We start from the raw sequence: 27,679 nt of genomic DNA, 5'->3' as shown, positions 1-27,679 counted from the left end.
GTAGTCTCATACTTTCCCAACCTGTCCATGTTGTAAGAACTGACAAGAAGGGAATCTTTTTTTCTCCGGCTGATTTTATTTATTTATTTGAGAGAGAGAAAGCACAAGCGGGTGAGGCAGAGAGGGAGCTGGATGACATGGGGCTCAATCCCAGGACCCAAAGGCAGAGGTTTAACTCACTGAGCCACCTAGATGCCCCAAGAAGGGAATCTTTTGTTCTTTCCTCAGAGTGTCTAATGTTATATTGGATTTTGTAGACCTGACATAAAGAATCATGTGTAGTAATAACATGAATGCTTGTTGAATGATGTAATCCTTTAACACTTACTTGGCTTTCTTGTGATAGAATTATACATAGCTTCAATTTAAAAATGAAAATTTTTTCTTCTTTTGTGATTTGAAGGTCATATACACTTACTGTAATAATGCTGAAAACATCAAATTGTGAAAAGGGTAACATAAAAATGAACTATAATATCATTATTTTATATGAGGATAACCATTGTTACTGCTTATTATGTAATTCTCCATACTTTTTGTTTTACAAAGTAGAATTATGAATACTGTTTTATAAACTTTTTAAAATATATTACAACTTATTCAACCATTTCCTATGGTTAAATAAGGACAAATAGGTATATATTTAGTTCCTTTCCAATTTAGGGGTATTATAAATAATGTCTACACATAGAATTTTATTCATGTGTCCATTTAACTTATTTTTCTTGAAATATAGTTGACATAGAATTTAAATTTTTTTAGAATTTTAAATTTTAAAGAAATGTGCTATTTAATATTCACAGCATTTTAAATGTTAAAGAATTTCACTTAATATTTCATATTTCAGAAATTCAAAAAAAGGAATGCTTTACAAATTAAATAGAATTTTAATTTTTAAAATATATTATCTTTTCACTCTTAACAGTAGTAGGAGGTATAGTATTTTTCTAGTTTACTAAAACTGCAATCACATTTTTCATGTAGATGCCACCTGGAACAGCAAGACCAGCCTCTCGCGGTGGTCCCATAGCGACAGGAGGAGTTCTTTCTTCTCAAATCAAAGTTGCTGACCGTCCTGTAACACAACAAGGTTTGAGTGGAATGAAAACTGGAATGAAAGGTATCTATTTTAAGAAGATGAGTATATTTTATTTTTTTTTTTTTAAGATTTTATTTATTTATTTGACAGACAGAGGTCACAAGTAGGCGAGAAGCAAGCAGAGAGAGAGGGGAGGAAGCAGACTCCCTGCGGAGCAGAGAGCCCGACGTGGGGCTTGATTCCAGGACCCTGGGACCATGACCTGAGCCGAAGGCAAAGGCTTTAAACCACTGAGCCACCTAGGCGCCCCGATGAGTATATATATATATATATTTTTTTTTAATATTTTATTTATTTATTTGACAGACGGAGATCACAGAGAAGCAGGCAGAGAGAGAGGAGGAAGCAGGCTCCCTGCTGAGCAGAGAGCCTGATGCGGGGCTCGATCCCAGTACCCTGGGATCATGACCTGAGCCGAAGGCAGAGGCTTTAACCCACTGAGCCACCCAGGCGCCCCATTTTTTTTTAAGATTTTATTTATTAACTTGACAGACAGAGATCACAAGCAGGCAGAGAAGCAGGCAGAGAGAGAGGGAGAAGCAGACTCCCTGCGGAGCAGAGAGCCCGACGTGGGGCTTGATTCCAGGACCCTGGGACCATGACCTGAGCCGAAGGCAAAGGCTTTAAACCACTGAGCCACCCAGGCGCCCCGATGAGTATATATATATATATATATATATATATATATATATATATTTTTTTTTTTTTTTTTTTTTTTTTAAGATCTTATTTATTAACTTGACAGACAGAGATCACAAGCAGGCAGAGAAGCAGGCAGAGAGAGAGGGAGAAGCAGGCTCCCCGCTGAGCAGAGAGCCCGACGCGGGGCTCGATCCCAGGACCCCGGGATCATGACCTGAGCCGAAGGCAGCGGCCTAACCCACCGAGCCACCCAGGCGCCCCCCGATGAGTATATTTTAATTAAGAAGTATTACAGGGGCACTTTGGTGGCTCAGTAAGTTGAGCATCTACCTTTGGCTCAGGTGGTGATCTAGCAGGGGTTAGCAGGGAGTCTGTTTCTCCCTTTCCCTCTGCTACTCTCCCTGCTTGTGCTTGCTCTCTCAAATAAATCTTAAAAAAAAAAAAGAAGTGTTACTTTTTCTGATAATTAATGCTTCATTATAATATGTAAGTCCTTAAGGGACTAAGGCTAATGTATAAATTTTTACTGCATGTTTCCTTATGTCTCTGTATTTAAAAAGCCATAATAGTACACTCCATTTTATGATTAAAAAATTGGTTTGTGATATATATAAATCAAAGCATGGTGAAGTGCTTTATAGTGAGTTTGTCTCAGAGATAAATTATGAAAAGTCATAATCTCTTGCATTGAGAAATTCAGTCTAAATCTGCACTGTCCATTATGATAATCAATAGCTACATGAGCTGTAATTAATTAAATTAAGTAAAATAAATAATCAGCTGTCCAGTTGCATCAGCCACATTTCAAGTGCTCAATAATCCCAAGTAGCTACTTTGCTGGACAGTGCTGATATAGAATATTTGCATTGTTGCAGAAAGTTCTCTTGGATAAACCTATTCTAGACTTTCTCAGTTTGCATTTGGTTAACCTGACCTATAGAGTCTGCTGTCTCAACAGCCCTACCTCTAGTCCCATTTTTGTGGTCTTAATTCAAGTTTCCATTATGACATGATTCTGAGATATTCTTTTTTCATTTTACCCTGAGATCAAGAGTCACATGCTCTACTGACTGGCCCAGCCAGGTGCCCCAGTGTTCTTTATCATTTTAATGATTCGTCTTGATTATCAACTTTATTGGGGCATAAATAAAGACTATCAGAATGGTGGACTATAACTATGGTTGTGCTTTGGTTTGCTATTTTGGTGGCATTTCCAAACTGAACAGTAATAATTAAAAACTTTTTTTTTAGGTCCCCAGAGACAAATTTTAGACAAATCTTACTATCTTGGGCTTCTTCGGTATGTATTTCCCTATGTATGGTTATGAAGTTTTAACTCTGGAATTTATTAAGATAATTAGGTATCTTTTGATTTCTAAGAATTATTTTGTGTTCTGATATAATTTCTGGTTAATTTGGCTGTGTTACAAATGATAATACAGTTAGGCTGAGATTTTAAATTGTTAATGTATTTGCATGAAGATGAACTATTTATGTCAAGTTCACTATTGTTGATATAATGATAAGAATAATCTTTCATGCTTCTTTTCACTAATTCCCTGGAATATATTATTCATACCACTGACATGTCACCAGTTGCATCTAATAAGAAAGGGAAAATGTGTATACTTATTTATGATATATTAACTAGTGTAGGTTTTTACATAAATGTATATTTGGTCAATTGCTACAAGTGTGACCTAATTTTAATTAATTCAGAAGGTTTATTCTGTGGCTCTTAAGTATGAAGCTCTAAATTAAGAACTTTTTTCTTTTTCTCAGTCTACCTTTTTCTTGTTCAGATGACCTACTCTATTTTCCCATTTTACTTTGCTTTCTTCTTGGCTCATCTAGATCTTCTTTTTCTCTTATTTCCATTTCATTTGATCCATACTTCTATCATGTCCTAAAAGTTCTGTTTTCTTTCTTAGTTCTTTTGGATTCTTTCATTTCTTCATTATCAGGATCGTTTATGATTCTCAAACTTCTAGAAGTCAATAAAGAGAAGTGTAGGTTTTCCCCATCAGTCCATTAGTTAGCATTAAGCTAAACTAACATCAGAAAAAAAAAAACAGTAGTGAGACCATCAGTTGTATAGCATCTCTTAATATCCAGCCACGTTGCATTTCCTTGTTTCTCCAGGATTTGTGCTTCTGCATAAAAGAATAGTTCTAGCTATTCATGTAACTGTTTGATGCTATAGCAGTGGTTCTCAGCTGGCAGTGATTTTGCCCCCTAGAGAATATTTGGCAATTTTTAGATATATATTTGGTTGTCACAACTGGGGTTGAGGGGTTGTGCTACCAACACCTCGACCAGGAATACTGTTAAATATCCTACAGTAGACAGGATAGCTCTTTCACAACTGCCAGACTGCGAGACTATTCTTTAATGACCTAAAATAGAGTAGTGCTGCTTTTCAGAAGCCCTGTCCTAGAGGGTAGCAGGAGCTGTAAGGGTGACAATTAAGTATCTACTTCTGTCTAAAGATTATTAGTTTGACCAGGCTTACATTCTGGTCCTAATTCATCTTAATGATTAGAGAATATCTTTCAGTTTCTTTCTTTCTTTCTTTCTTTCTTTTTTTCAAAGTTTTATATATTTATTTAAGAGAGAGAGTGGGAGAGAGCATGAGAGGGGAGAAGGTCAGAGGGAGAAGCAAACTCCCCATGGAGCTGGGAGCCCAATGCGGGGCTTGATCCTAGGACTTGATCCTAGGACTCCAGGATTATGACCCAAGCTGAAGGCATTTGCTTAACCAACTGAGCCACCCAGGTGCCCTCTCTTTCATTTTCTTGTCAAAGTTGGGATATGCCTCATTCTTAGTTAAATAAGCCACATAATTTGTTTTTCTTCCTTTAGTGAAATTTCACAAAACCATTTATATTGTTACACATTTATGAGAAGTTTGTTTTGTTTGACTAGAAAGGCTCTTTTCTGTTTTAGAAATATTGTTCACTTTCTGATTTCTTTTCCTTTAGAAGTAAAATAAGTGAACTTACAACAGAAATTAATAAACTTCAGAAAGAGATAGAAATGTACAATCAAGAGAATTCAGTATATTTGTCATATGAAAAGAGGTAAGTAATTTTGGAGTTAAAATTATACAAGAAATTTTTTATTAATAGGCAACATTTAATGTAATTTCAGAAGTTTAATAATGAATTTATAGTTATACATAATGTAGTGCTCTTATTTATGTGTTTATGAATATTTGTTTTATGCTTGCAGAGCTGAGACTTTAGCTGTTGAAATCAAAGAGTTTCAAGGACAACTAGCAGACTACAACATGGTATTTTCTCTTTTCTGAGATTTTTTTAAAGATTTTTATTGCTTTTTGCTACTTTAAAGATATATTATTTTAAATACCAAATACTATATGAATACATGCTTCTGGTAAAAGATAGAAAGCAGGGAAAGTGTACGATTAAAGTATCACTTTTCTTTTTTCTCATTTCCCTACCCAGAAATAATTTGGTTTAACAGATTGATATATATTCTGCCAGTCTCTTATTTTTAATGTTTCATATTTTTATTTAAATTCTAGTTAGTTAACATACAGTGTAATGTTAGTTTCAGGAATAGAATTTAGTGATTCATCACTCATGTATAACACCCAGTGCTCATCACAACTGCCCTCCTTGATATCCATCACCCATCTAGCCCATTCCCACTCACCTCCCTCCGTCAACCCACAGTTTTCTCTCTGTTATTAAGAGACTCTTTTATGGGGGCGCCTGGGTGGCTCAGTGCGTTAAAGCCTCTGTCTTCGGCTCAGGTCATGATCCTGGGGTCCTGGGATCAAGCCCTCACGGGGCTCTCTGCTCAGCAGGGAGCCTGCTCCCCCCTCTCTGCCTGCCTCTCTGCCTACTTCTGATCTCTCTCTGTCAAATAAATAAATAAAATCTTAAAATATATATATATATACATGTGTATATATATATATATATATTTTTTTTTTTTAAAGTCTCTTTTATGGTTTGCTTCCCTCTCTCTTTTTTTTTCTTTCCCCTGTTTGTTTGTTTAATTCCACATATGGGTGAAACAATATGGTATTTGTCTTTATTAACTGACTTACTTCACATAGCATAATACACTCTAACTCCATACATGTCAGCCCAAATGGCAAGATTTCATTCTTTGTTATGGTTGGGTAATATTTCAGCATGCGCACAAGTGCACGTGTGTGTGTATCACATCTTTATCCATCAGTCAATATCCATTCCTCAGTCGTTGGACATTTGTGCTCTTTCCATAATTTGGCTATTGTTGATAGTGCTGCCGTAAAATCGGGGTCATATGTCCGTTCAAATCAGTGCTTTTGTATCCTTTGGGCAAGTATCTAGTAGTGCAATTGCTGGATCATAGAGTAGTTCTATTTTTAACTCTGCGGAACCTCCATGCTGTTTTCCAGAGTGGCTACATCAGTTTGCTTTCCCACCAACAGTGCAAGAGCCTTCCATTTTGTCCATATCCTCACCAGCCTCTTTTGTTTCCTATGTTGTTATTTTTAGCCATTCTGACAGGTGTGAGATGGTATCTCTTTGTAGTTTTGATATGTATTTCCCTGATGATAGGTAATGTTAAGCATGTTTTCATGTGTCTGTTAGCCATCTCTCTTCTTTAGAAAAATGTCTGTTCATATCTCCTGCCTTTTTCTTAACTGAATTATTTGTTTTTTGGGGGTTGAATTCATAAGTTCTTTTTTCTTTTTTTTTTTTAAGATTTTATTTCTTTATTTGACAGAGAGAGAGATAAAGTGTGATTGCACAAGCAGGAGGAGTGGCAGGCAGAAGCAGAGGGTGAGAGAGAAGCAGGCTTCCCAATGAGCAGGGAGCCTGATGATGGACTCCCTTGATCCCAGGACCCTGGGATCAAGACCTAAGGTGAAAGCAGATGCTTAACTGACTGAGCCACCCAGGCGCCCTGAATTCATTTATTTTTTGATTTTTTATTTTTTTCTGAATTCATTTATTTATAGATATTGGGATACTAGCCTTCTGTATCATGTTGATTGATTTGCAAATATTGAACCACCCTGGTAACCCAGGAATAAATGCCGCTTGGTGGGATTTTCCATTATCCAATGGAAAAAAATGGTAGGATTCACATGGTGAATGATTCTTTCAGTGTTCTGTTGGATTTGATTTGCTAGTATTTTGTTGAGAATTTTTCCATCCACATTCATTAGGGATATTGGCCTGTAGTTCTCTTTTTTAGTGGAATCATTGTCTGGTTTTGAAATCAGGGTAATTCTGGCCTCATAGTTTGTAAGTATTCGTTCCATTTCTATTTGGGGGGAATAGTTTGAGAAGAATAGGTATTAACTCTTCTTTAAATGTTTGGTAGAGGAGCATCTGGGTGGCTCAAGCATCTGCCTTCAGCTCAGGTCATGGTCCTGGGGTCCTGGGGTCCTAGGGTCCTGGGATTCAGGTTCCCTTCTGAGTGGGTAGTCTGCTTCTCTGTCTCTACCTGCAGCTCCCCCTGCTTGTGCTCGCTCTCTCTGTCTCTCTGGCAAATAAATGAATACAATCTTAAAAAAAGAAAAGAAATAAGTGGATATAATAACATCCAGTAATTATAATAAAAAGAAAGTTTTGGTAGAATTCCCCTGGGGAAGCTATCTGGCCCTGGGCTTTTGTTTGTTGGGAGAGTTTTGATTACTGCTTCATTTTCTTTGCTGCTTCAAACCGTTGCAATTTTCTGTTTCTTCCTGTTTCAGATTTGGTAGTTGATATGTTTTAAGGAATTTATGCATTTCTTCCAGATTGCCCAATTTGTTGGCGTAGAATTTTTCATAATATTATTATAATTGTTTGTATTTCTGTGGTGTTGGTTGTGATCTAGTCTCATTTGTGATTTTGTTTATTTGGGTCCTTTTCCTTTTCTTTTTGGTAAGTCTGGCTAGGGAGTTACCAATTTTATTAATTTCTTCAAAGAACCTGCTTCATTGATCTGTTCTACTGTTCCTTTTGTTTCTATTTCCTTCCTTCCTTCCTTTTTTAGAGAGAGAGACAGCTTGAATGGATGGAGGGCCGGAGGGAGAGGCACAGAGAGAATCCTAAGCAGATTCCACACTCAGTATGGAGCCCGACTCAGGGCTTAGTCTCAAGACCCTGAGATCAAGACTTGAGCTGAAATCAAAAGTCAGATGCTTAACCGACTGAGCCACCCAGACATCCCTATATCATTTATTTCTGCTCTAATCTTTATTCTTTTCATTCTTCTGCTGGCTTTAGGCTTCACTGGATGTTCTTTTTCTAACTACTTTATGTGTGAATTTAGGTTGTATATTTGAAATTTTTCTTGTTTTTTGAGGTAAGCCTATACTGCTATATACTTAGCTTTTATGACCATTTTTGTTGCATCTCTAAGGTTTTAGACCATTGTATTTTCATGTGTTTCCATGTATTTTCTCTTTTATTTCTTCTTCAATTTCCTGGTTAACACATTGATTCTTTAGTAGGATGTTCTTTAACTTCCATGTATTATGGTATTTACCAATTTTTTCTTATGGTCTTATGATTGACTTGTTCCAGTTCTATAGCACTGTGGTAAGATAATATACATGGTATAACAGTTGCTTTGTACTTGTTGAGCCCTGATTTGTGACCCAGTATGTGATCTGTTTTGGAGAATATCTCATGCGCCCCTAAAAAGAATGTATATTCTGCTGCTATAGGATGGAATGTTCTGAATATATCTCTTGAGTCCATCTGGTCCAGTGTGTCTTTTAAGCTGTTGTTTCCTTGTTTTCTGCTTAGATGATCTGTCCATTGCTGTAAGTGGGGTGTTAAAGTCCCTACTATTATTGTGTTATTATCAATGAGGTTTTTGTTTTTTTTTTATGTTTGTTGTTAATTGTTTTATACATTTGGGTGTTCCCAAGTTAGAAGCATAAATATTAACAATAGTTAGATGATCTTGTTGGATAAACCCCTTAATTATGATACAGTGCCCTTCTTCATCTCTTGTCATAGTCTTTGATTTAAAATCTAGTTGTCTGGTATAAGTGTGGCTACTCTGGCTCTTTTTTGATGTCTGTTTGTATGGTAAATTGTTCTCTGTCCCTTCACTTTCAATTTGCAGGGGTCTTTAGGTCTAAAATGAGTCTCTTATAGGCAGCATATAGATGGATCTTGTGTTTTTCCATTCTGATGCCCTATGTCTTTTGATTGGAGCATTTAGTCCATTTACATTCAGAGCAGTTATTGATATATATGAATTGAGTGCCATTTTATTACCTGTTAAATGTTATTTCTGAAGATTTTCTCTTGTCTTTTCTAGTCTTTGTCACTTTTGGTCTTTTTTCCCCCACTCAAAGAGTCCCCTTTAGTATTTCTTTTGTAGCTGGTGTAGTGGTCATGAGCTCCTTTAGTTTTTGTTTGTCCTGGAAACCCTTTATTTTTTCTTCTACTCTGAATGACAACCTTGCTGCATAAAATATTCTTGGCTGCATATTTTTCCCATTCCCGCTTCTGGTCTCCCAAGTTTTTCTGGATAGGTCTGCTGATAACTTTATTTGTCTTCCCTTATGAGTTAGGGATTTCTTTTCCCTTGCTGCTTTTAGGATTTTTCCATTATCTCTGTATTTGGTGTATTTTACTATGATTATCTTGTGTTGGCCTACTTTTGTTGATTTTGGTGGGAGTTCTCTGTGCCTCTTGTATTGGATGTCTATTTTGTTCCCCAGATTAGGGAAGTTTTCAGCTATAATTTGCTCAAATAAACCTTCAGCCCCATTCTCCCTCTTTTCTTCTTCTGGGACTCCTATGATAGAATGTTATTGGGACTCTTGGGTGGCTCCATGGCTTAAGTGTCCACCTTCAGTTCAGGTCCTGATCCTAGGGTCCTGGGATTGAGTCCCATATTAGTCTCCTTGCTCAGCAGGGAGTCTGCTTCCCCCTCTGTCTGCCTCTCCCCCTGCTTATTCTTTTTCTGTCTCTGACAAATAAATAAAATCTTGGGATGCCTACATGTCTCAGTCAGCTAAGCATCTGCCTTCGGCTCAGGTCATGATTCCAGGGTCCTGGGATGGAGTCCTGAATCAGGCTCCTTCCTCAGTGGGGAGCCTGCTTCTCCCTCAGCCTGTTGCTCCCCTTGCTTGTGCTTGTGTGCACATGCTTTCTCTCCCTCTCTGTCACTCTTTAATAAATAAAATCTTAAAAAAAAAAAAAAGAATGTTATTACGCTTTAAGGAATAGTTGAGTTCCCTAAGTCTGTATTCATGATTAAATATTTTTCTTTCCCTCTTCTTTTCAGCTGGATTTTCCATAAGTTCTTTTTTTTTTTTTTTTTTTTATTTGTTTATTTGACAAAGAGAGAGACAGAGCACAAGCAGGAGGAGTGGCAGGAGAGGGAGAGAGAGAGGCAGGCTCCCCACTGAGCAGGGAGCTGGATGTTGGTCTTGATCCCAGAACCCTGGGATCATGACCTGAGCTGAAGGCAGATGCTCAACTGAAGGCAGATGCTCAACTGAGCCACCCAGGCACCCCTAATTTTATCTTCTTTATCACTTTTTCATTCCTCTGCTTCTTCCATCCTTGTGGTCATCATATCTGTTTGGTTTTACATCTCAGTTTTAGCATTTTTTATTTTAGCATGACTAGTTTTTTAGGTCTTTTATATCAATGTAAGGCACTCCCTGGTGTCTTCAATGTTTTCCTTAAACCTAGCTAGTATTCTTATGATTGTTGCTTTAAATTCTGGCTCAGGTTTATTACTTATATCTGTTTCGATTAGATCCCTGGCCATGTCCTTTTCTTGTTTTTTGTTTTGGGATGAATTCCTCCCATTTCAGTATTTTTTCTAGGTCTTTGTCTTCTTTTGTGTGTTAGAAGAGCCTGTTATGTTTCCTGCTTCTGAGAGTAATGCTTTATTAAGAAGGGGTCATGTACTGTCCAGAGCTTGGTGGTTAAGCAAGTGTTTCTGGTGTATGCTGCATGCACTCTGCTGTTATGTTTTGGCTGCTCTTTCCTTCAGGTCAGTCCTCTGCAGAGTTTCTTCTTCCCTGCAGTGGGGAGTGTTTGGACCTTGGCCAGAGCGGCAGGTTTTAACTAGGTGTGCTCTGGTCTGCTTGTTAAAATGGGCCTGATACTGTTACCACTAGAGTGGCTCTCTTTGGTCATCAGACTAGGTGTGTGCTGGGGGGGAGGGGTGTTCTGCTGGTCTTTTGGGGGAGGGGGCTGATGCCCTGGTTCTCAGGTACACTTGCCCTAGTAAAGAAGAACCTGCAGAGCACAGGGGGCGGGGCTTGATGTAAGGCTCTCAGACCTCCACTGTTGGCCCTGTGCTGCTCACTGAAGTCCATCCGTGCTGATGGGTAGGGGAGAAAAATGGCACCAGCCCTCTCCCTCATTCATGGAGAGGGGAGTTCACCCCTATTGCTGTCCGGGAAGCCCTCACAGAAGAACATTCTCCCCTTGTGTGTCCCATGCATCCCTCAGATCCGTGCTATCACCCTGTCTGTCCAAGCTGCCGCCTCCTCGCAGTGCAGTACTCTTATGTTCTATCCCAGGCAGGCTGCCCAATTTTAAAAACTTTCAACTGTAGGGACCTGGTGTGAGTGGACCTGTTCTGGTCTTTTTGCCCGTGCTTGTACTGTTGCTGGTTTGTCCCAAAAGGGCAGTTGCACTAAAACACAGGGTGTAGAGTTTGTAGTTAAACACTGTGAAGAGCAGGTGTCTAAGTTAGCCACCCTCATCAAGTGTCTCTGCCTCTGCTGAGGTGCAGGGAAAGGAGTTGGTGCTCACTAGCTCTTTTGTCCCAGAGAGGCAATGCCATCTCTCCCAAGTGCAGTCAAGGAGGGGGAAACGTCTCTCCTAGTGCGTCTCGGGATCCTTGGATTGCACTGTCTGCTCCCAGGCCTCTCCCCTCCTTCTCCACAGGAGTACCACAGCACCTACCAGGCTCCATACCAACCATGTGCAGACTTCTAAAACTCCAGTCTTTGAACTCTGCTGATTATAAAAACTCATGATAATCAGCCCCTCTCATTTTCCTGGTCAGTGGTTTTGGGAAGTCTTTTTGTTATGTAATCCTCTGTTTGCTGCTCCCTCTCTCTCCTTTCTCTCTCTTTGTCTCTCAGTCTCTCCCTTTTCCCCATGCCCCTGTTTCCACGATCTGGGCTCCCTCCTCTCCACAGTACCCATGAATCTCTTCCCCTATAAATCATGTCTCCACGAGCCCTGCCTCCAGAGTGTGGTTTCTTCTCTCCACTAGTTGTTTTCCCTCATAGCAGTTTTTTTCTCTCAGTCCTCAGATCGATTTCTTGGGTGTTCAGAATGATTTCATATTTATCTAGGTGTGTTCAAGGGATGAGGCAAGCATAGGGACCTTCTACTGCTTCATCATCTTAACCCCTATTCTTCCAGTCTTAAAAAAATGTATTTTCTTATAAGTACTGCAACACACCTGTATTTTTTCCCTAACAATATTAAAATATTAATTTTAAAAGTAGCTAAAATTTTTTGTGTACTGAAGTTTATTTCTTTGAAAAAACACTTTGCTTTTCTATGGAGAGTGGTTATCATGAATTTTTAAAAACTCAACTACTTAGTACACAGATTACCTCCATCCTTATGTTCCATTCAAAATACAGGGGTTACCTTCTGCCAAAATAGAGTATGTAATATAAATATGATTCCACCAAGAATTTTTCTCAGTGTGTACTTCCTGAAGAAGTAGTCTCTTTGGCCTTCTTCATAATTGCCCCAGTCTTTGGGGTGATCTTAGCCCCATGAAAATATCTAGGGTCAGAATTTCCTTCTAACTCTGTAGGTCCTCTAGACAGCAATGGCATTTGGACTTAAATAGGGTAACTTTTATCTCACTTCTATTAAAAAATAGTGTTATATAAAATAAACATTCTAACATAATGGCTAGGTAAATTATGCTATATCTACTTGATATTGTTATATTGTACTCATACATTTTGCTGTTTATGGAATATTGTAATTCTCAGATATGTTGGACTATATAAAATCCATAACGAACATTTTGTAGAGCCTAGTATTTAGTGCATTTTTTTTTAGTAAATGTTCTGTTCTAAATATGAGGAAGTTTTTTATAAAATATGAAATACATTAGATAAAAGCCGTTTTTAGTTCTAGTATGTATCAGGCAAATTACTTAATATAATAATATTAATAATGTGTAAAACATGTTGTTTGTAGGATAATGAACTAATACCTAATGGAGGGAAAACATTTAGCCAATACCTAACGTATAGTAAGATCTCAAATGTTAGGTCTTAGTAGCACTTATTCATATCAGAAGTGAAATATTGCATATACTAACACATAGTATGTTAGTAAAGTTTAGTCTTTTAGAAACAGTTATATCCAAATAGTTAGCTTTTAGTAGCCTTCCTGTTCAGTTTCTGGCTCCACAACTTGATGAATTTCTTTATCTGCAAAACGTGGGTAGTGTCTTCTTTGTGGAGTAATTGTTAAAAGTAAGTGAAATGTGTAATACATTCAACAGGCCCAGAATAATGTTTGGCACAAGGTTAAATATGTTAGCTATTTCTGTCATTGCCAGATTTTTCGAAATAAGCTTACTGGTGTTCTGATGGTGCCTTACTTACTGTGTTGGGTTTTATTTATTTTTTATTTTTTAGAAGACCAAGAAAATTTTGCATTTTCACTGATATAAATTTATAAATCTGTTAATACCCTCTCTTCTGGGGAAAAGAGACAGACAGACATAGGTTTCCCAAACTTTTGTCTTCTTCAGACACTTCTTTTAAGGTCAGACATCTTTTCAAAGCAGGCAAAGCTCTTCAATGTATGGTCTTTGGGAGAGTAGTTTATTACTGCTCACTTTGCCACCCTAAAAATGTAACTTATTTATTGGCCAAATGCTTAGTGTATACTTAGATAGTTCAATATTTGTTTTTATCTTAGAAGATACAATACTTGGAAATATTAACACTTAAAATGACTACACATTGTTTGTAAGATTGAATACCAATTTATGAATTATAGAGAAAATTTATAAAGACTAAAGTGGTTTTTTTTTGTATCTTTGTTTTTAGTTGGTAGATAAACTTAATACCAATACTGAAATGGAAGAAGTAATGAATGATTACAACATGGTAAGAAGATTTATAAGTATAAGCAATAGACTTACATAGATCAAGTCTTCCAATACAAAGCATATATCTAGAAATTACACACCTTACAGATAGGTATTATTCTGATCCTAAATTCCATTATTACAGTTGAGGTTCCTCAGTTGCTTTCTTTTTTTTAATTAAAGATTTTATTTTTAAGTAACCTCTACACCCAACATGGGGTTTGAACTCACAAACCCAAGATTAAGAGTTGCATGCTATACTGAGCCAGCAAGGCATCCCTTCAGTTGCTTTTTAAATCTCTTCCTCTTGATCAGATCTCCCTAATATATGCTTTAGTTTCTTTGTACAAGGCTGGGTTGAACTGGTCTCACATACAGTATTAGTTAGGGAGTCTCATCTATATTTCCTTGTATATAAATTAGTTTGGTATACTTTTGGTTTAATATTTGTACAAATGGAGCTGAGTACTCACTGAAAATGCAATGTCATCTTTACAAAGTTGTATAAGTAAGAAAGAAAAGTAAATAGTTACCATATGATGCCAGATATAATACTTTTTGATTGATAAACGAGAACTTGTGTTCAGTGTTCTTAGATTCTTTGGTAGAAAACAAAATATTAGTAGCTAACTTGTTTTGATTCAAATGTTTGGAAGAAAATAACAAATAGAGCCGTAGTTTATATAATTTATAATTTATACAATTTTTATATAGCTTATGATTTAGGTTAAAACTTACAGTCAGACTATTCTGTGAAAGTATAGAATTTATACAATGACTTTTTTTTCTAAATTGGGATTCTAAAAACATAATTTGGTGAAATTAGTCTTAGGAACTCAGCAGAATTCCCAATTAAAAAATATATTTTTAATGCCACATGTAAAATGTGGAAACTTCTTTATGTGTTCTGTCAGTTGTTTCTGATAGAACCAAATTCTAAGTTGAGTATGCACAGGTAGAGTCAATTAGTAGTACTCAGGTAAAATTCTGTTTAAGGATGAAACTTGTGTTTGTTTGGCCTAAAATCAACATACTACTAATCAACTATTGAACATCCAAAAATTTCAGAAATTCTATTTACATAAATGAAGTTTACATTGGATTATTTGGTAGGTCACTAAAGAATAGTGATATTCGTAATATTTTTGGTTTGAGATTACAGTGCCTGTGAAAAAGACTTCCTTTTTGGGGGGTTATAGTTTGTTTTTAAATAAGTACTGTTTTGTTTTTTTTTAACTTTGCATGTGGCATTAGGATTATTATAATAATCTCTCAATTAGTTCATGACCAGAATAACTTTTAAAGAAGTAGTTCAGTTTAATAGTAATTTTTTATCACTAACTTCTCCATTAACTCTTCATTCAGCTTAAAGCTCAAAATGATCGAGAAACACAAAGTATGGATATCATATTTACTGAAAGACAAGCGTAAGTACAATCCATTTAGAAATCAAACACTTCTAAGGAGCTAAATTAGACAGTTTAGTGTTGAAGTCATTTATTTCCTTATAAATTCTCTTGCTTTTTTTTTCTTGCATTTTTCTTTTCTTAAGTAAGCTCCACACCCAGTGTGGAGCCCAGTGCAGGCCCAAACTCCTAACTGTGAGATCAAATCTTGAGCTGAGAGCAAGAGCTCAACCGAGTCACTGAGGTGCCCCTTCCCTTGCATTTTATTTTAAAAAGTTGAATATTTGCAGTACAAATTTTATTGTTTACACATCTGTTGTTTTCATTTACCATTAAGCACCCAAATCCTGGATAAATAAAATTACTATCATTTATCGTTAGGTACCTAAATCTGGGTAAATAAAATTAATACATAGACTAGATAAATAAAATTCCTATTTCAAGTAGGTTCAGAACCTAAGATGGATAAGAACATCTTCATCTCTACCATTTACAGCTTTATCACTTGTTTGAATTATGAGATTCAAGGTCCAGTCTAATAAAACACACATTATTAGTGAGCTATTTACATTATTTCATTATTCAGTTTTTAACTTCTAATTAAGTTATATTAATGCATATATGTGTATGCATCTTTTTATATAACATCATTAAAGATCCAATAGCAAATAATTTTGACTTTGGTAATAAGTGGAAGTGTGGCAGTGACAAAAGCCTGCAAAGGTAATAGGTAGATGTGATAACTTGTTTTAGTCCATTTGGGCTGCTATAACAATATACCCTAAACTAGGTAACTTATAAACAACAGGAATTTATTGCTTACAGTTCTAGAGGCTGGGCAATCTGGGCTCAAGGCAGCAATTTGGTCCTGTTCTGGTGAGATCCCTCTTCCTGTTCATACCAGATATCTTGCTATATACTGCTATGGTAGAAGGGGGTTGTGACATCTTTTTTTTCTTTTTCTTTTTTTAAAATTTATTTGACAGAAAGAGAGTGAGAAGGAACACAAGCAGGGGAAGTGGGAGAGGGAGAAGCAGGCTTCCTGTCGAGCAGGGAGCCTGATACAGAGCTGGATCCCAGGACCCTGGGATCATGATGTGAGGCAGACACTTATGACTGGGCCACCCAGGCAAGCCTGTGGGATCTCTTTTATAAGGGCACCAATCCTGTTTGTGAGGGCTCCACTCTAATTACCTAATCACTTCCCAAAGATTGTACCTTATAATGCCATTACCTTTGGGGGCTGGGATTGCAACACACATTTTGGAGGGACATAAATATTCAGATAATTACAGTAGTTAACATAATTATTCTTCATTGATTTTTGGCCATAATTAAATACTATCTGATTCTATGCAAATAGAATTTTATATACTCCCACCCCATACATATTTAGTCTCAGAATTTTATCAATCTTAATCTCTTTGAGAACAAGGGTAATAATTAATCAAAATTACTTAAATTCTGTGACACCAAATACACTGTCCTGTTACTTATGCATATAACATAAATATTTGATGAAGAATAAGATGTTAACATGTAATGGTAAAACATTTGAAAGATTAATATAATTTTTTTGTTGATTAAAAACAGAGGAACCTCTTTTTCCCTTATCTGTCATTTAATACTGCTATAAACTGCTGCCTGAAAAATTGTAAATACCAGAAGTCTCTTCCCACTTATGAAGAAAATTACATATGCATGGTGACCAAGCTCTTACTTGGAAACTTCTTTTTTACTGTTCTGGTTTCTGGTTTTAATTTAGGAAATATTTATCATTTATAATACAATAAAATAACTCCTTTAGTTACCTAAAAAGTAAATAAGGAACTGTAGTCCGTTGAACACCTAACAGAGTTTAGAACGTTAAGGTCCTCATTTATTTCATCACTTATCTGCAGTTATATGATGCTCGGGTCAGATTTATAAATACTATATGTATATGTTTTATATATATTTCATTCAGAAAGATAACTCACAGATTATAAATTTAAGACTGTTTTAGGCTTTTATAATATAATAATAGGCTTATAATATTATATAATATTATTATATATAATATTAATATATATAATAAAATAATAATATTTTATTATAGTGTTTTAGAGATATTCTTTTCTCTAACAGTTATACATGCACTTAATTTTTCACCCCTATGGAAGGTAAAAATGGTGGATTTTTATTACAATTCTTAACCACCTCTATTTGCATTGTTAAAATTATGATTACAGCCAATTGGTTATAAGGAAATTAGTAAATAATTGGCTTTAGACTCTTTAACAGTCTCAAGGTCATTGTTGTCCAAACTATGTTTTTTGGACCATTATTGTATTATGAACTCATTATAGACGTACCTGAAAGAAAGGGTTTTGTTGTCCAGTAAGTTTGGAAAATTCTTAATACTTGGTTCTTAAAGAGCAGAAAAAATTTCAGCTTTTTAGAGTCTTGAATTAAGTCCTATAGTAAAGACTCTTGTTTCACTTTGTTTAAACTCAGTATTTCCTATAGTAATTGCATAGTACTTTGACCATGTACTGTTTTTTTTCCCCTATAAATATTTCTTTTTTTTTATTTATTTATTTGACAGACAGATCACAAGTAGGCAGAGAGGCAGGCAGAGAGAGAGAGAGGAGGAGGAGGCAGGCTCCCTGCTGAGCAGAGAGCCCAATGCGGACTCGATCCCAGGATCCTGAGACCATGACCTGAGCCGAAGGCAGAGGCTTTAACCACTGAGCCACCCAGGCTCCCCTCCCCTATAAATATTTCTGAGCATTTCCCTGGAAATTAATATTTTAGAAAACAATTTGGGAAACATTGCTCTATCTACAGGATCCCAAACATTTGTTCATGGACCAACTGAAGATTCCTCTGCCCCAGCACAGACTCATATGACTAGAACTCTTCCAAAGAGAGGCAGAAATACAGGTTTTGAAAAACAAGATTTGTGGAGACTTCTGATACTCATTTTGGTATTTATCATACTATTCAGTTATGACAATCATGCATTATGGTGATGGTCTTTATAACTGAAAGCAGTAGTACCTTTTTTTTTTTCAAGTCCGTAGTAACTTATTAGGAATTGTGCTTGGACATTGTACCTGTGCTTTAAGTTGGTATTAAATTTTTAGGAAATTTATTGGGCTAATTCAGAAAGCATTTAAAAAAGTACTTTCCAATTCCATGAATTCATTCTATGAGTATAAAATGAATCTTGGTGTGTTGTAAGCATTTCACTTTGACAAATCCAAAACCTTTAATTTTTAAAAAATTTTTTCTAAAGATTTTATTTATTTATTTGAGAGAGGCAGACTTTAAAAAAACTTTATTTTTTACTGATTCTATTCAATAAAAGTTTATTGTAACTTAATATATATTATATCAAATATGTGGGCCAATATTAGAATCAGTTCATTTTAATAAATAATTTAATAAGTCTTTTCCTTATTAGGTTGTATGGTCTCCTGAATACTACTGAAAATAGTAATTTTAATATTGTCCCTGTAAGCTTACCAGAGGATACCATTTACTATGTTTGGACCTACTTGCTCAGTACCAATGAGAAAAACATGATTTTATGATCTTCCTGTGTGTTGCAATTAATATGAAAGTCTACTAGCCACAGTTTGGTATATCACATGCCTAATCTCCATTTATGTCTAAATTGTGAGTACACCGATAACATTTATTAAAAAAATCAAGCATTTAAGGGAATTAATTTTCTTCATGTAATTCATGAGTATCTATATATTTGTCTTCAATAAACCCATCGTCATCTACCACAAATGAATGCAGTTTTTCAAATATTACTATAGTTTCTTCAGAGTTTGTATCTGGGACCTGTGAAAGAGAACTTGAATTTCCAGTAAAACCATCTTCATAGGTTTCTGCTTCATGCTCTTCCAGGCGATGATGATTGTAACTAAGCAGAAAATTATACCATACTGGGCATTTGATAGCAGCAAAAATGAGGAATGAAGTCATCAGTACAGTGATCACCACACCAACCAGAAAAGCCCAGCTTTTTCCAAGTTTATGTTCTTAATTGGAATAACGAGAGAGAGAGAAAGACAGAGAGAGATTTTGTTAAATTGACAAAAATAAAATAATCATTAATCATATGTCCTAATAACTACATAATATTGGTATTAGAAATAAACATAATTTTCTTTAAGCAGTTTACTAAAACACAAGATTCTTATTTCACAGTGTGCTGAAAAAAATACCTTTATTCCAAAATAACTACTTGTCTTTGCAGGTATTGTTTATCAATTCACGAAAGAATATTATTGATTTATACTTGTTAAGAACCATGACTTACTTAATTGGTCAAAACTAAGACTCAAAAGTTAAATAAATTGCATAATGGCATTTGAATGGTAACTAGCAGAGCCTAGTTTGGAAACTTAGTATTTTGTAAATCTTTTGTTGAGATGAGAAACTGTTCTTTTACTTTGTTTCTAGAAATTTAAAATTTAGAAAAATGAGAACTACTTCAGTTTATTTAGTATACTGCCTTCAGCAATATTAATATTCAAAACCAGTACATTACCTGAATTTTTTAAGTTGTTCAAAGAGCTATTAAATGTTGAGTTGCTAATGGACTGAAGGTGGTTATAAAGATCTTCATTTATAGGTGGAGGAAATTTTGAGTAGCACTCAGCATTATAAGGTACTGTTTTGATACTGTAGAACTTCAGGATATCTGGGTAGGTACATGTGGTGATGTTCTCATTTTCTGGTAAATCAGAATAACATTTATTATGGAAATAGGATTATTATTGTTAATAAATTATTATGGCTTGCATTTTATAATTATTTTTACCTAGAATTTTTTGGTATACCTACCTGTCATTATTACAGATCATAAGAAACTTTTGTATTTGCCTAGCAATACAAGAAGGGAAAGATTCACCTTCTTATTTATTAAGTTATTTTATGATATATATGGTTTAAATGCAGTATCTGTTTATGTTTAGTGTGTGTTAGTGAAGATGTTATGATTAAGATTGTGAGCAAGGTTTGCAGTTAATGAAATAGGGCACCTGTTTTTACCTATTGTCTGGCAAGATATCTTAACCAAAGGAAATACTGAAAAAATTACTTTTATGTATTCATATTCAAACTATAAACTTAATACATGAAGTCACAGTCTCATCTTTGCATATATAGATCATTTAAATTTCTTTTCTTCTTTTTTTTTCCTAAAAGGCAGAGGAAGAATATCTATTCAACAATTACTTTTCAGTGTTTCTTCCTGCTTCCCTTAAACAGGAATAATTTCTTTTTCTTTAAAACATGAAGTGACAGACTTTCCTGGGGTGGGACAATAAAAAAATCAATCACAGTTTTGTTTTGATTAAATAATGATAGCTTACCTAGTGTCACATTTGATGTGTTCAACCAGTTCTGCAAATTCAGTAGACTGCAAGAACAGTTCCATGGATTTCCATATAAAATTATTAATTCCAGATGAAACAGTTGTGGTACATCAAAATAGCTAATGAAATTCCCTTGCAGATTCAGAAGTATCAGGTTTTTTAGAGGTACAAATACATCAGGATTCAGGTGAAATATTTTGTTTTGACAGAGGTATAACTGTTTTAGTTTATTTAAGCCCGTGAATGCACCCTGTTCAATTACATGGATGGAGTTTCTACAGATATTTAAAATTTCTAGATTGGAGAGGTTACCAAAGCCATTATTATATAACATAGTAACATTGTTCTCAGTCAAATAGAGTTCAGTGAGTAAAAAATATGTTTGTAGAACCCTAGTGTCTATAATATTCAAAGTAATTTGGTTATAACTGAGATCAAGTATAGTAACATTTTTATTGATATCTGTTGGAATCAAAGAATAATTATTTTTGGTGAAATTACATTTGACTTCCTAAAAAAGAAAAAATACAAATGCATTAGTTAGGAAAAATATTAACAGAATTTTCCAAATTTTTATATGCAGGCAATTAGATATTGGAAGGAGATAGTTTTGTTTTCTTTTTAGGCGGGGAGGGGTAAAGGGAGAGGAAGATCTCACAATTCTGTGTTCATGACTTGAGCTAAAATCAATAGTTGGATCCTTAACTGACTAAGCCACCAGACACCCCTGGAAGAAAATAGTTTTAGAAAAACATTTCCTCTCTAATATTTTGATGTTATAGTGTAAAAAAAAAAAAGTAAAGCAAATGCTTTTATTTCTTCATTGGGATGAAATACTGAAGATTAAGGAAATTCTGATGCCTGTACCTGACCAAAGAGATTCTAGTTGATCATATAGATAATCTTTTCTTACTACATACTCATTACAGAAAAAATGTGGGTATAATTTCATTACATATGTGGAAATACATGACAAATAATTCTCTTATATAGTATTTCATTTGCATATGATTTATAATGAGGAAATTATTTTAAAATTTGTTTTTAGAAATCAGAGCTACCAACAGTAAATAAGAAGTAATACTCAATATATAACTGTATATAGCGTTAAGAGCTCAAAGTTTGGTATTTAAAAAGAAATATTAATTTTTTTTAAGTAATCCATATAGCCAATGTGGGGCTTGAATTCATGACCCCAAGATCAAGAATCAGATGCTTACTTGCTGAGCCAGCCAGGTGCCCCCAGGAAATATTTATTTTATAACGGAAATTGAACCATATGAATTTAAGTGCCAGCTAACATGAGTACTTTTCTTATGTGGCTGCAAATCCAAAAAAATATTTATTTTGTTTATAATAATAATAGTAATGCAATACTATATTCTTATTAGGACGTATGGTCTCCTGTATACTACTGAAAATAGTAATGCTATAATAATAATAATAGTAATAATAGTAATGCAACAACAATAATTTTCCCATAATAATAGTAATGTAACAATAATAATTTTCTTCATAAATACGTAATTTTTAAAAAACACTTCCTACATTTTATTTTTTTTAAACATTTTATTTATTGGGCACCTGAGTGGCTCAGTGGGTTGAGCCTCTGCCTTTGGCTCAGGTCATGATCTCAGCATCCTGGGATCGAGTCCCGCATCAGGCTCTCTGCTCTCTCTCTGCCTGCCTCTCTGCCTACTTGTGATTTCTCTCTCTGTGTGTCAAATGAATAAATTAAAAAAAAAAACATTTTATTTATTTATATGACAGAAATCACAAGCAGGCCAAGTCAGGCAGAGAGAGAGGGGAAGCAGGCTCCCAGCTAGCAGGGAGCCTGATGGGGAGCTTGATCCCAGAAGCTTGATTCCAGGACCCTGAGACCATGACCCGAGCCAGAGGCTGAAGCTTAACCCACTGAGCCACCCAGGTGCCCCAACTCCCTACATTTTAAAAAGTGGTGTTTAGGGGTGCCTGCCTGGCTTGGTTGGTAGAATGTATGACTCTTGGCCTCGGGGTACTGAGTTTGAGCCCCTTTTTGGGCACAGAGATTACTTATAAAAATAAATAAAACATAAAAGACTGGTATTTATATCCTGAAACTAGTCTCAGATTTTATAGTGAAAATTTACAGACTTCTTTAACCGTTAAAGAATTTAGTTTAAATAAAATGAAGACTGCATTTGTCAAATTAGAATCTAGCTCACATACCACAGATTTTGAATATATATAGCTAACCAATTAGTTATGATAGTTCAGGTATTTTTTTTTTTTGCTTTAATTGCCTTGGCATATTTTACTAAATGTACATAAAGTATACTTTTTTTTTTTTTTTTTGACAAACAGAGATCACAAGTAGGCAGAGAGGCAGGCAGAGAGAGAGGGGGAGGAAGAAGGTTGAGCAGAGAGCCCGATGGGGGGCTTGATTCCAGGACCCTGGGATCATGACCTGAGCCGAAGGCAGAGGTCTTAACCTGCTGAACCACACAGGCGCCCCAGTATACCTTTGAAAATATTTTCACCACCTTGATTGTAAAAACTTACTATTTTAGAAGACTGGCTTTCGTCTGATAATAATAGCATAGAGAGGGGCCAAAACAAGGTTGTGATGCATGTAGTTTTCATATCGCAGGCCTGTTAGAAAACAGAGTATTTTCGTCTCAATAGAGAAAAACTTTATATTGAGAATATTTTAATTTCCTTTTTTCTTCTTTTAAATCCATTTTTTCTTAAAACATATGAAATGTGAAACAAGTACATATTCTGTCACCCTCCCCACACTCTAATCTTAAACTGGAAAGTTCCTGGCAAATGAAAGTGTTTTTTGAATGTCTCATTAGTTCCTGGATCAATTGAAATGAACTTTGAAACAAGTGAAGTGGTTATATATTTTAAAATTTTAATATATGTGCGTGAAAGAAAGTTAGGACTATATATTTATGTATATGTACATGTTTAAGTATATGCTTAAATTGCTATTTTATGGTTTTTCATTTTTAGATATTGTCTATTGATATAATCTGTTGACTTAAAACTGTGGAGATGAAAGCCATCAGCTCTTTTTCAAACATTCCCTACCGTCATCTTCAATCATCAAGTGTATGCTTTCTATCTCTTCATTCTCCATACATAGTTACTTATAATTTTCGTCTTTTTTCACCTTGTAAATTTGCTTTTACGTTAATGTCACTTTCAGAATGCTCTGTGATTAGCACATTTCAGAATAAAAAGATCTTATAAATTTGATTAGATGAAACCTTTTTTCCCCCAAAAGAAAATTAATTATATTACATTATAAATTTATTTGGAAAAGATTTTTTGGCCACATCCCATGTTTATATTTCTAAGGTAGATCATATGAAGATATAATTATATTTTTTGCTCTTACGCCCCATATTAAAGATTTTTGTAGATTAATAAGCCTAAATATGGTTTGTTTTTTTAAAACTCACCAGCAACCATCAAACCTGTAAATATATGGAATCTTACCTTTACCTGTTTCTTTTCTCTGAGACTTGTGTGCTAAGGAATCTATTCTGTTTCTTCTGCACCATTAAAAAAAAGTATGTCATATGGTTGCATTTCACTATGCTTTAACCTTTGTACCCAATGAACACGTGATGTAAAAAAAAAGCTAGACTTCCTTAGCAAAAGATTGACTAGAAGAGTAATTTCTTAGTCATCTTTGACTTTTTTGGCATAACAAGTAAAGTGCTTTGCTTAACCTTTGTGTTTCTTAATTACTCTTGAAAAATGTAAATATTAGCAAATTTACTTTGCAAGTTAAAGTATATAATATTGAAAATGCGTACTTGGAAAAATACATGGTTAACGTGATTTAAGGTTAGTCCTAAAGGTATTTCGTGTTTAAAAAGACTCAAGTTGAAAAGATACCGAGTTTTGTATTCCCATTTCAACTTTGTTTATTCATTTTTATGACCTGTCATTGGTGGTTTTATTGCCAAGTTGTAATAGGAGCAAAGTGCTCAAAGGATCAAAAGACCTAATGCTGGCCATATTGTGGCCTTCAAAAAATGAGTTACCTTCCTTGTGCTGCAGCTTCCCTTCTGTAAAATGGAATACTGTACAACACTAGCTCCTGTGTAACTACAGTAAACAGGTGTATCAGGCAAAAACATGGTTAAGATTCATTGTTGATAGTAAATAATCATGGAATTCAGAACGAGTTAGTTCCAAAAGATTAACTCCCTTGAGCCTCAATATCCTTAATTTATGAAACAAAGAGATTGAAATTGATGACCTTTCCTACTTGAAAGTTCTAAGCCCATAAACCCATATAAATCCAGCAGCAAACACATTTGTTAAATGATAATAATTTAAGTTCAAAGTGAAGATATTACTCCTTGTCCAATAGACAAAAATAAATAGAAATTTCATGTTGTTTGTTTGATTTTGTACATCTTTTATTGAGTTATTATGAGATGTTGTTTGTAGAAAAATTTCTGAATGTAGATTACTTTATTCTGGCAGTGTAAAAAGTGTGTGGGGAATACATGAACCTGTAGGGGTTAGAGAGTGATTGTGAAAACTGTAGTAGTTGATAACTACATGTGGAAGATTAAGTAGAATACTCCTATTTTGAAACTCAAAATTTTGATATTGAGAACAAACATTTATCTTCAAGTAGTCTTTTTATATGTAAATCTTGAAGTATTTATGTGATAACTAGCATCTTTTCCTTTTTTTCAAAATTCTAGAGAATTTTTTCAGAATTCTAGAGAAAAATTCTATTGATAACTGACTGTGCTTAGGTAATAAGTGGCTTATCACTGGTATTTCTTGTGATTATGTGATAAAGATGGTTATTATTTGTAATTAATTTAGTGACTATTACTCTTATATGATTTCACTTGTGATATTCCTGTTACATTTTCAGAGACACTAACTTATTATTTTGCACCGCTAAAATATAGTTGATAACTTTTGGAATACCAATTTTAATTAAAGTAGGTAAGCAAGATATATTATTAATCTGAAGTTATGTTTTTTTAAATCAAATTGCACTACTCTTAGATCAGTCAGAGCTGTGTTACTTTATATCATTTACATGGTGAACTACAATACAAGATTTCATTTGGTTAAAGAATTCCATAGCTACAAGATGTTTGAAAACCACTGTTCTAAAATTGTTTTGTCTTGTGGGTATGACAAAGTGTAAATACCTCCTCTACCACCTCATGTGTACAAGGCTTTAAAGATTTTCTGTGATAATCTTTGAGTTTTCTTACAAGAAAGTAAAATGAATAGTAGGGAAATAGAAGGATTTGGGAACTGAGAAGAGAAAGATGTAAAATAAGTCTCTGTTGATGTGAACAGTTCTTTTTTTGGAAGTATAAGGGATTTTCTTATTAATTTTTATTTGAGGTATAGTTGACACATAATGTTAATTTAAATTTCAGGTGTACAACGTAAGTGATTCAACAGTTCTATATGTTATGCAGTGCTCACCACAAGTTACCATCATCATACAGCACTATTATAATACCGTTAACTATATTACCTATGCTGTACTTTTCATCCCTGTGACTTCTTCATTCCATAATTAGAAGCCTATACCTCCTACTCCCCTTTACCCATTTTTGCCCATGCCCCATGCTCTTCCCTCTAGCATCCACCACTTTGTTCTCCAAATAGAATTTTTTATACGTCTATAAGAATTTACAAGCTCTGTTAAATAACTTTACCCTATTTAGTTGAGACTGTGACCTGAGTAAAATTAATCCCTCAATGTATTAAGAGGAATGTTGAATACTTTTGATTTCAGGAAGGAAAAACAAATTAGAAGTGTAGAAGAAGAAGTTGAACAGGAAAAACAAGCAGCAGATGGCATTATCAGAAACATGTCTCCTGAAAAACAAGTCAAGTACATAGAAATGAAAACCACAAATGAGAAATTGTTGCAGGTAATACTAATCGCTATCCTGTTCCTCAACAGGATGCAGCAGTCTTGCTACTATATAGTCTGAAGATGAGCAGCATTGGCATCCCTGAGAACTTGACTAGACCTACTGATCAGCATCTTAATTTAACAAGGTCCCCAGATAATTTGTATAGATGGACATTTAAATTTGAGAAGTACAATATAGAAAATTCATTTTCTCATGCTGCATGATGACCAAATATTACTCTAGTATTTGTTCATTTCTATGCATCTTTCACTTTTGCGTGTCATACAGATACATGAAAACACTTGCTTTTTAAATGAACTACTAATAGAAATAATAAAAAACCTCAGATACCAGTGCCATAGAGATAATTACTTCCTTTCTTCCCTGCCTAATAAGCAATGCATCTTTTACTTCTCTGTCCTTAATTTGAATAGCTCTTGCCTCCTAATCGTGGTATTTAAATAAGCAATTTGGGAGCCTGCTGAGGGGTTATTGAGAATTCTCCCAACATTCAGTGATGGTGGTGACTCAGATTTGCAAGTTAGTGCCCTTATATACCAAGATAGCCCTTAACTAAACAGTTAACAGAGAATTAGTCCCCATAAATGCCAAAAGTGAATGTAGTTCTGGTTTCTCAGATATTACTTAATTGACAATTTAATATAACTTTCTATTTTAGTCAGGATTCATAAGATACAATGAAACACTGAAGAAAGGGTATTACAGAAATGCTGAAGTACCATCAAAATACAGTTAATCTTGCACAGTTGTTTTTGAATAAGTAAATAGCTTGAAAGTCTTGTCTGTAGGAATGAGCCATATAAATTACTATATGTCTTGGCTCTAAAAGAAATTAGGCAAAAGATATGGAAACATGGTTTTAAAAAATCAAAGTTAAAAATCATAACTTTAAACAATAACATCATTAATTTGAGGGCTCCTGATATTTTCTAAACGGCAGTGATGATTCATTGTGAAAAGGTTTGGCTACCTTTGACAAGCTCATAAAGTATTTTTTAAAGGTAGATCATGACAAGTTTTGGGGAATAATGAAAGAAACTGGCAGAGATAGAAATAATGTTAATAAATTCTAGTCAATAGCAAGTGTTGGATGTGTTTATAAAATTTACTTTGTCACATCCATATACGAAAAGCTAAGAAACAAACATA

General features: G+C 34.7%; 2 protein-coding genes across 5 annotated transcripts in view; one reads left to right on the top strand and one right to left on the bottom strand.

Moving 5' to 3' along the window:
• IFT74 (intraflagellar transport 74) overlaps positions 1-27,679 on the top strand; it is an 86,267-nt gene that overhangs the window by 6,627 nt on the left and 51,961 nt on the right. For all 3 annotated transcript variants that reach the window (XM_032306280.1, XM_032306278.1, XM_032306279.1), the window contains exons 3-9: positions 985-1,120; positions 2,993-3,041; positions 4,723-4,821; positions 4,973-5,033; positions 13,779-13,838; positions 15,185-15,246; positions 26,386-26,524. In XM_032306280.1, coding sequence (XP_032162171.1) covers positions 985-1,120; positions 2,993-3,041; positions 4,723-4,821; positions 4,973-5,033; positions 13,779-13,838; positions 15,185-15,246; positions 26,386-26,524 — 606 coding nt within the window. The remainder of the gene's footprint in view (positions 1-984; positions 1,121-2,992; positions 3,042-4,722; positions 4,822-4,972; positions 5,034-13,778; positions 13,839-15,184; positions 15,247-26,385; positions 26,525-27,679) is intronic.
• LRRC19 (leucine rich repeat containing 19) lies at positions 17,909-24,180 on the bottom strand. 2 transcript variants are annotated; one of them, XM_032306283.1, is made up of 5 exons: positions 24,096-24,180; positions 23,145-23,234; positions 20,601-21,114; positions 19,775-19,960; positions 17,909-19,262 (listed from the first exon to the last, which is right to left on the bottom strand). In XM_032306283.1, the coding sequence occupies exons 2-5, from the start codon at positions 23,223-23,225 to the stop codon at positions 18,937-18,939; spliced, it is 1,107 nt and encodes a 368-aa protein (XP_032162174.1). In that variant the 5' UTR covers positions 23,226-23,234; positions 24,096-24,180; the 3' UTR covers positions 17,909-18,936. The 2 variants fall into 2 exon arrangements, with proteins under 2 accessions (XP_032162174.1, XP_032162173.1); XM_032306282.1 differs by having other exon boundaries at positions 24,090-24,177.

This window comes from Mustela erminea, chromosome 12 (assembly GCF_009829155.1).
Source record: "Mustela erminea isolate mMusErm1 chromosome 12, mMusErm1.Pri, whole genome shotgun sequence".
NCBI lineage: Eukaryota > Metazoa > Chordata > Mammalia > Carnivora > Mustelidae > Mustela > Mustela erminea.
The sequence above is the reverse complement of the archived record's forward strand: the minus strand, read 5'-3'. Positions and strand labels throughout refer to the sequence as shown.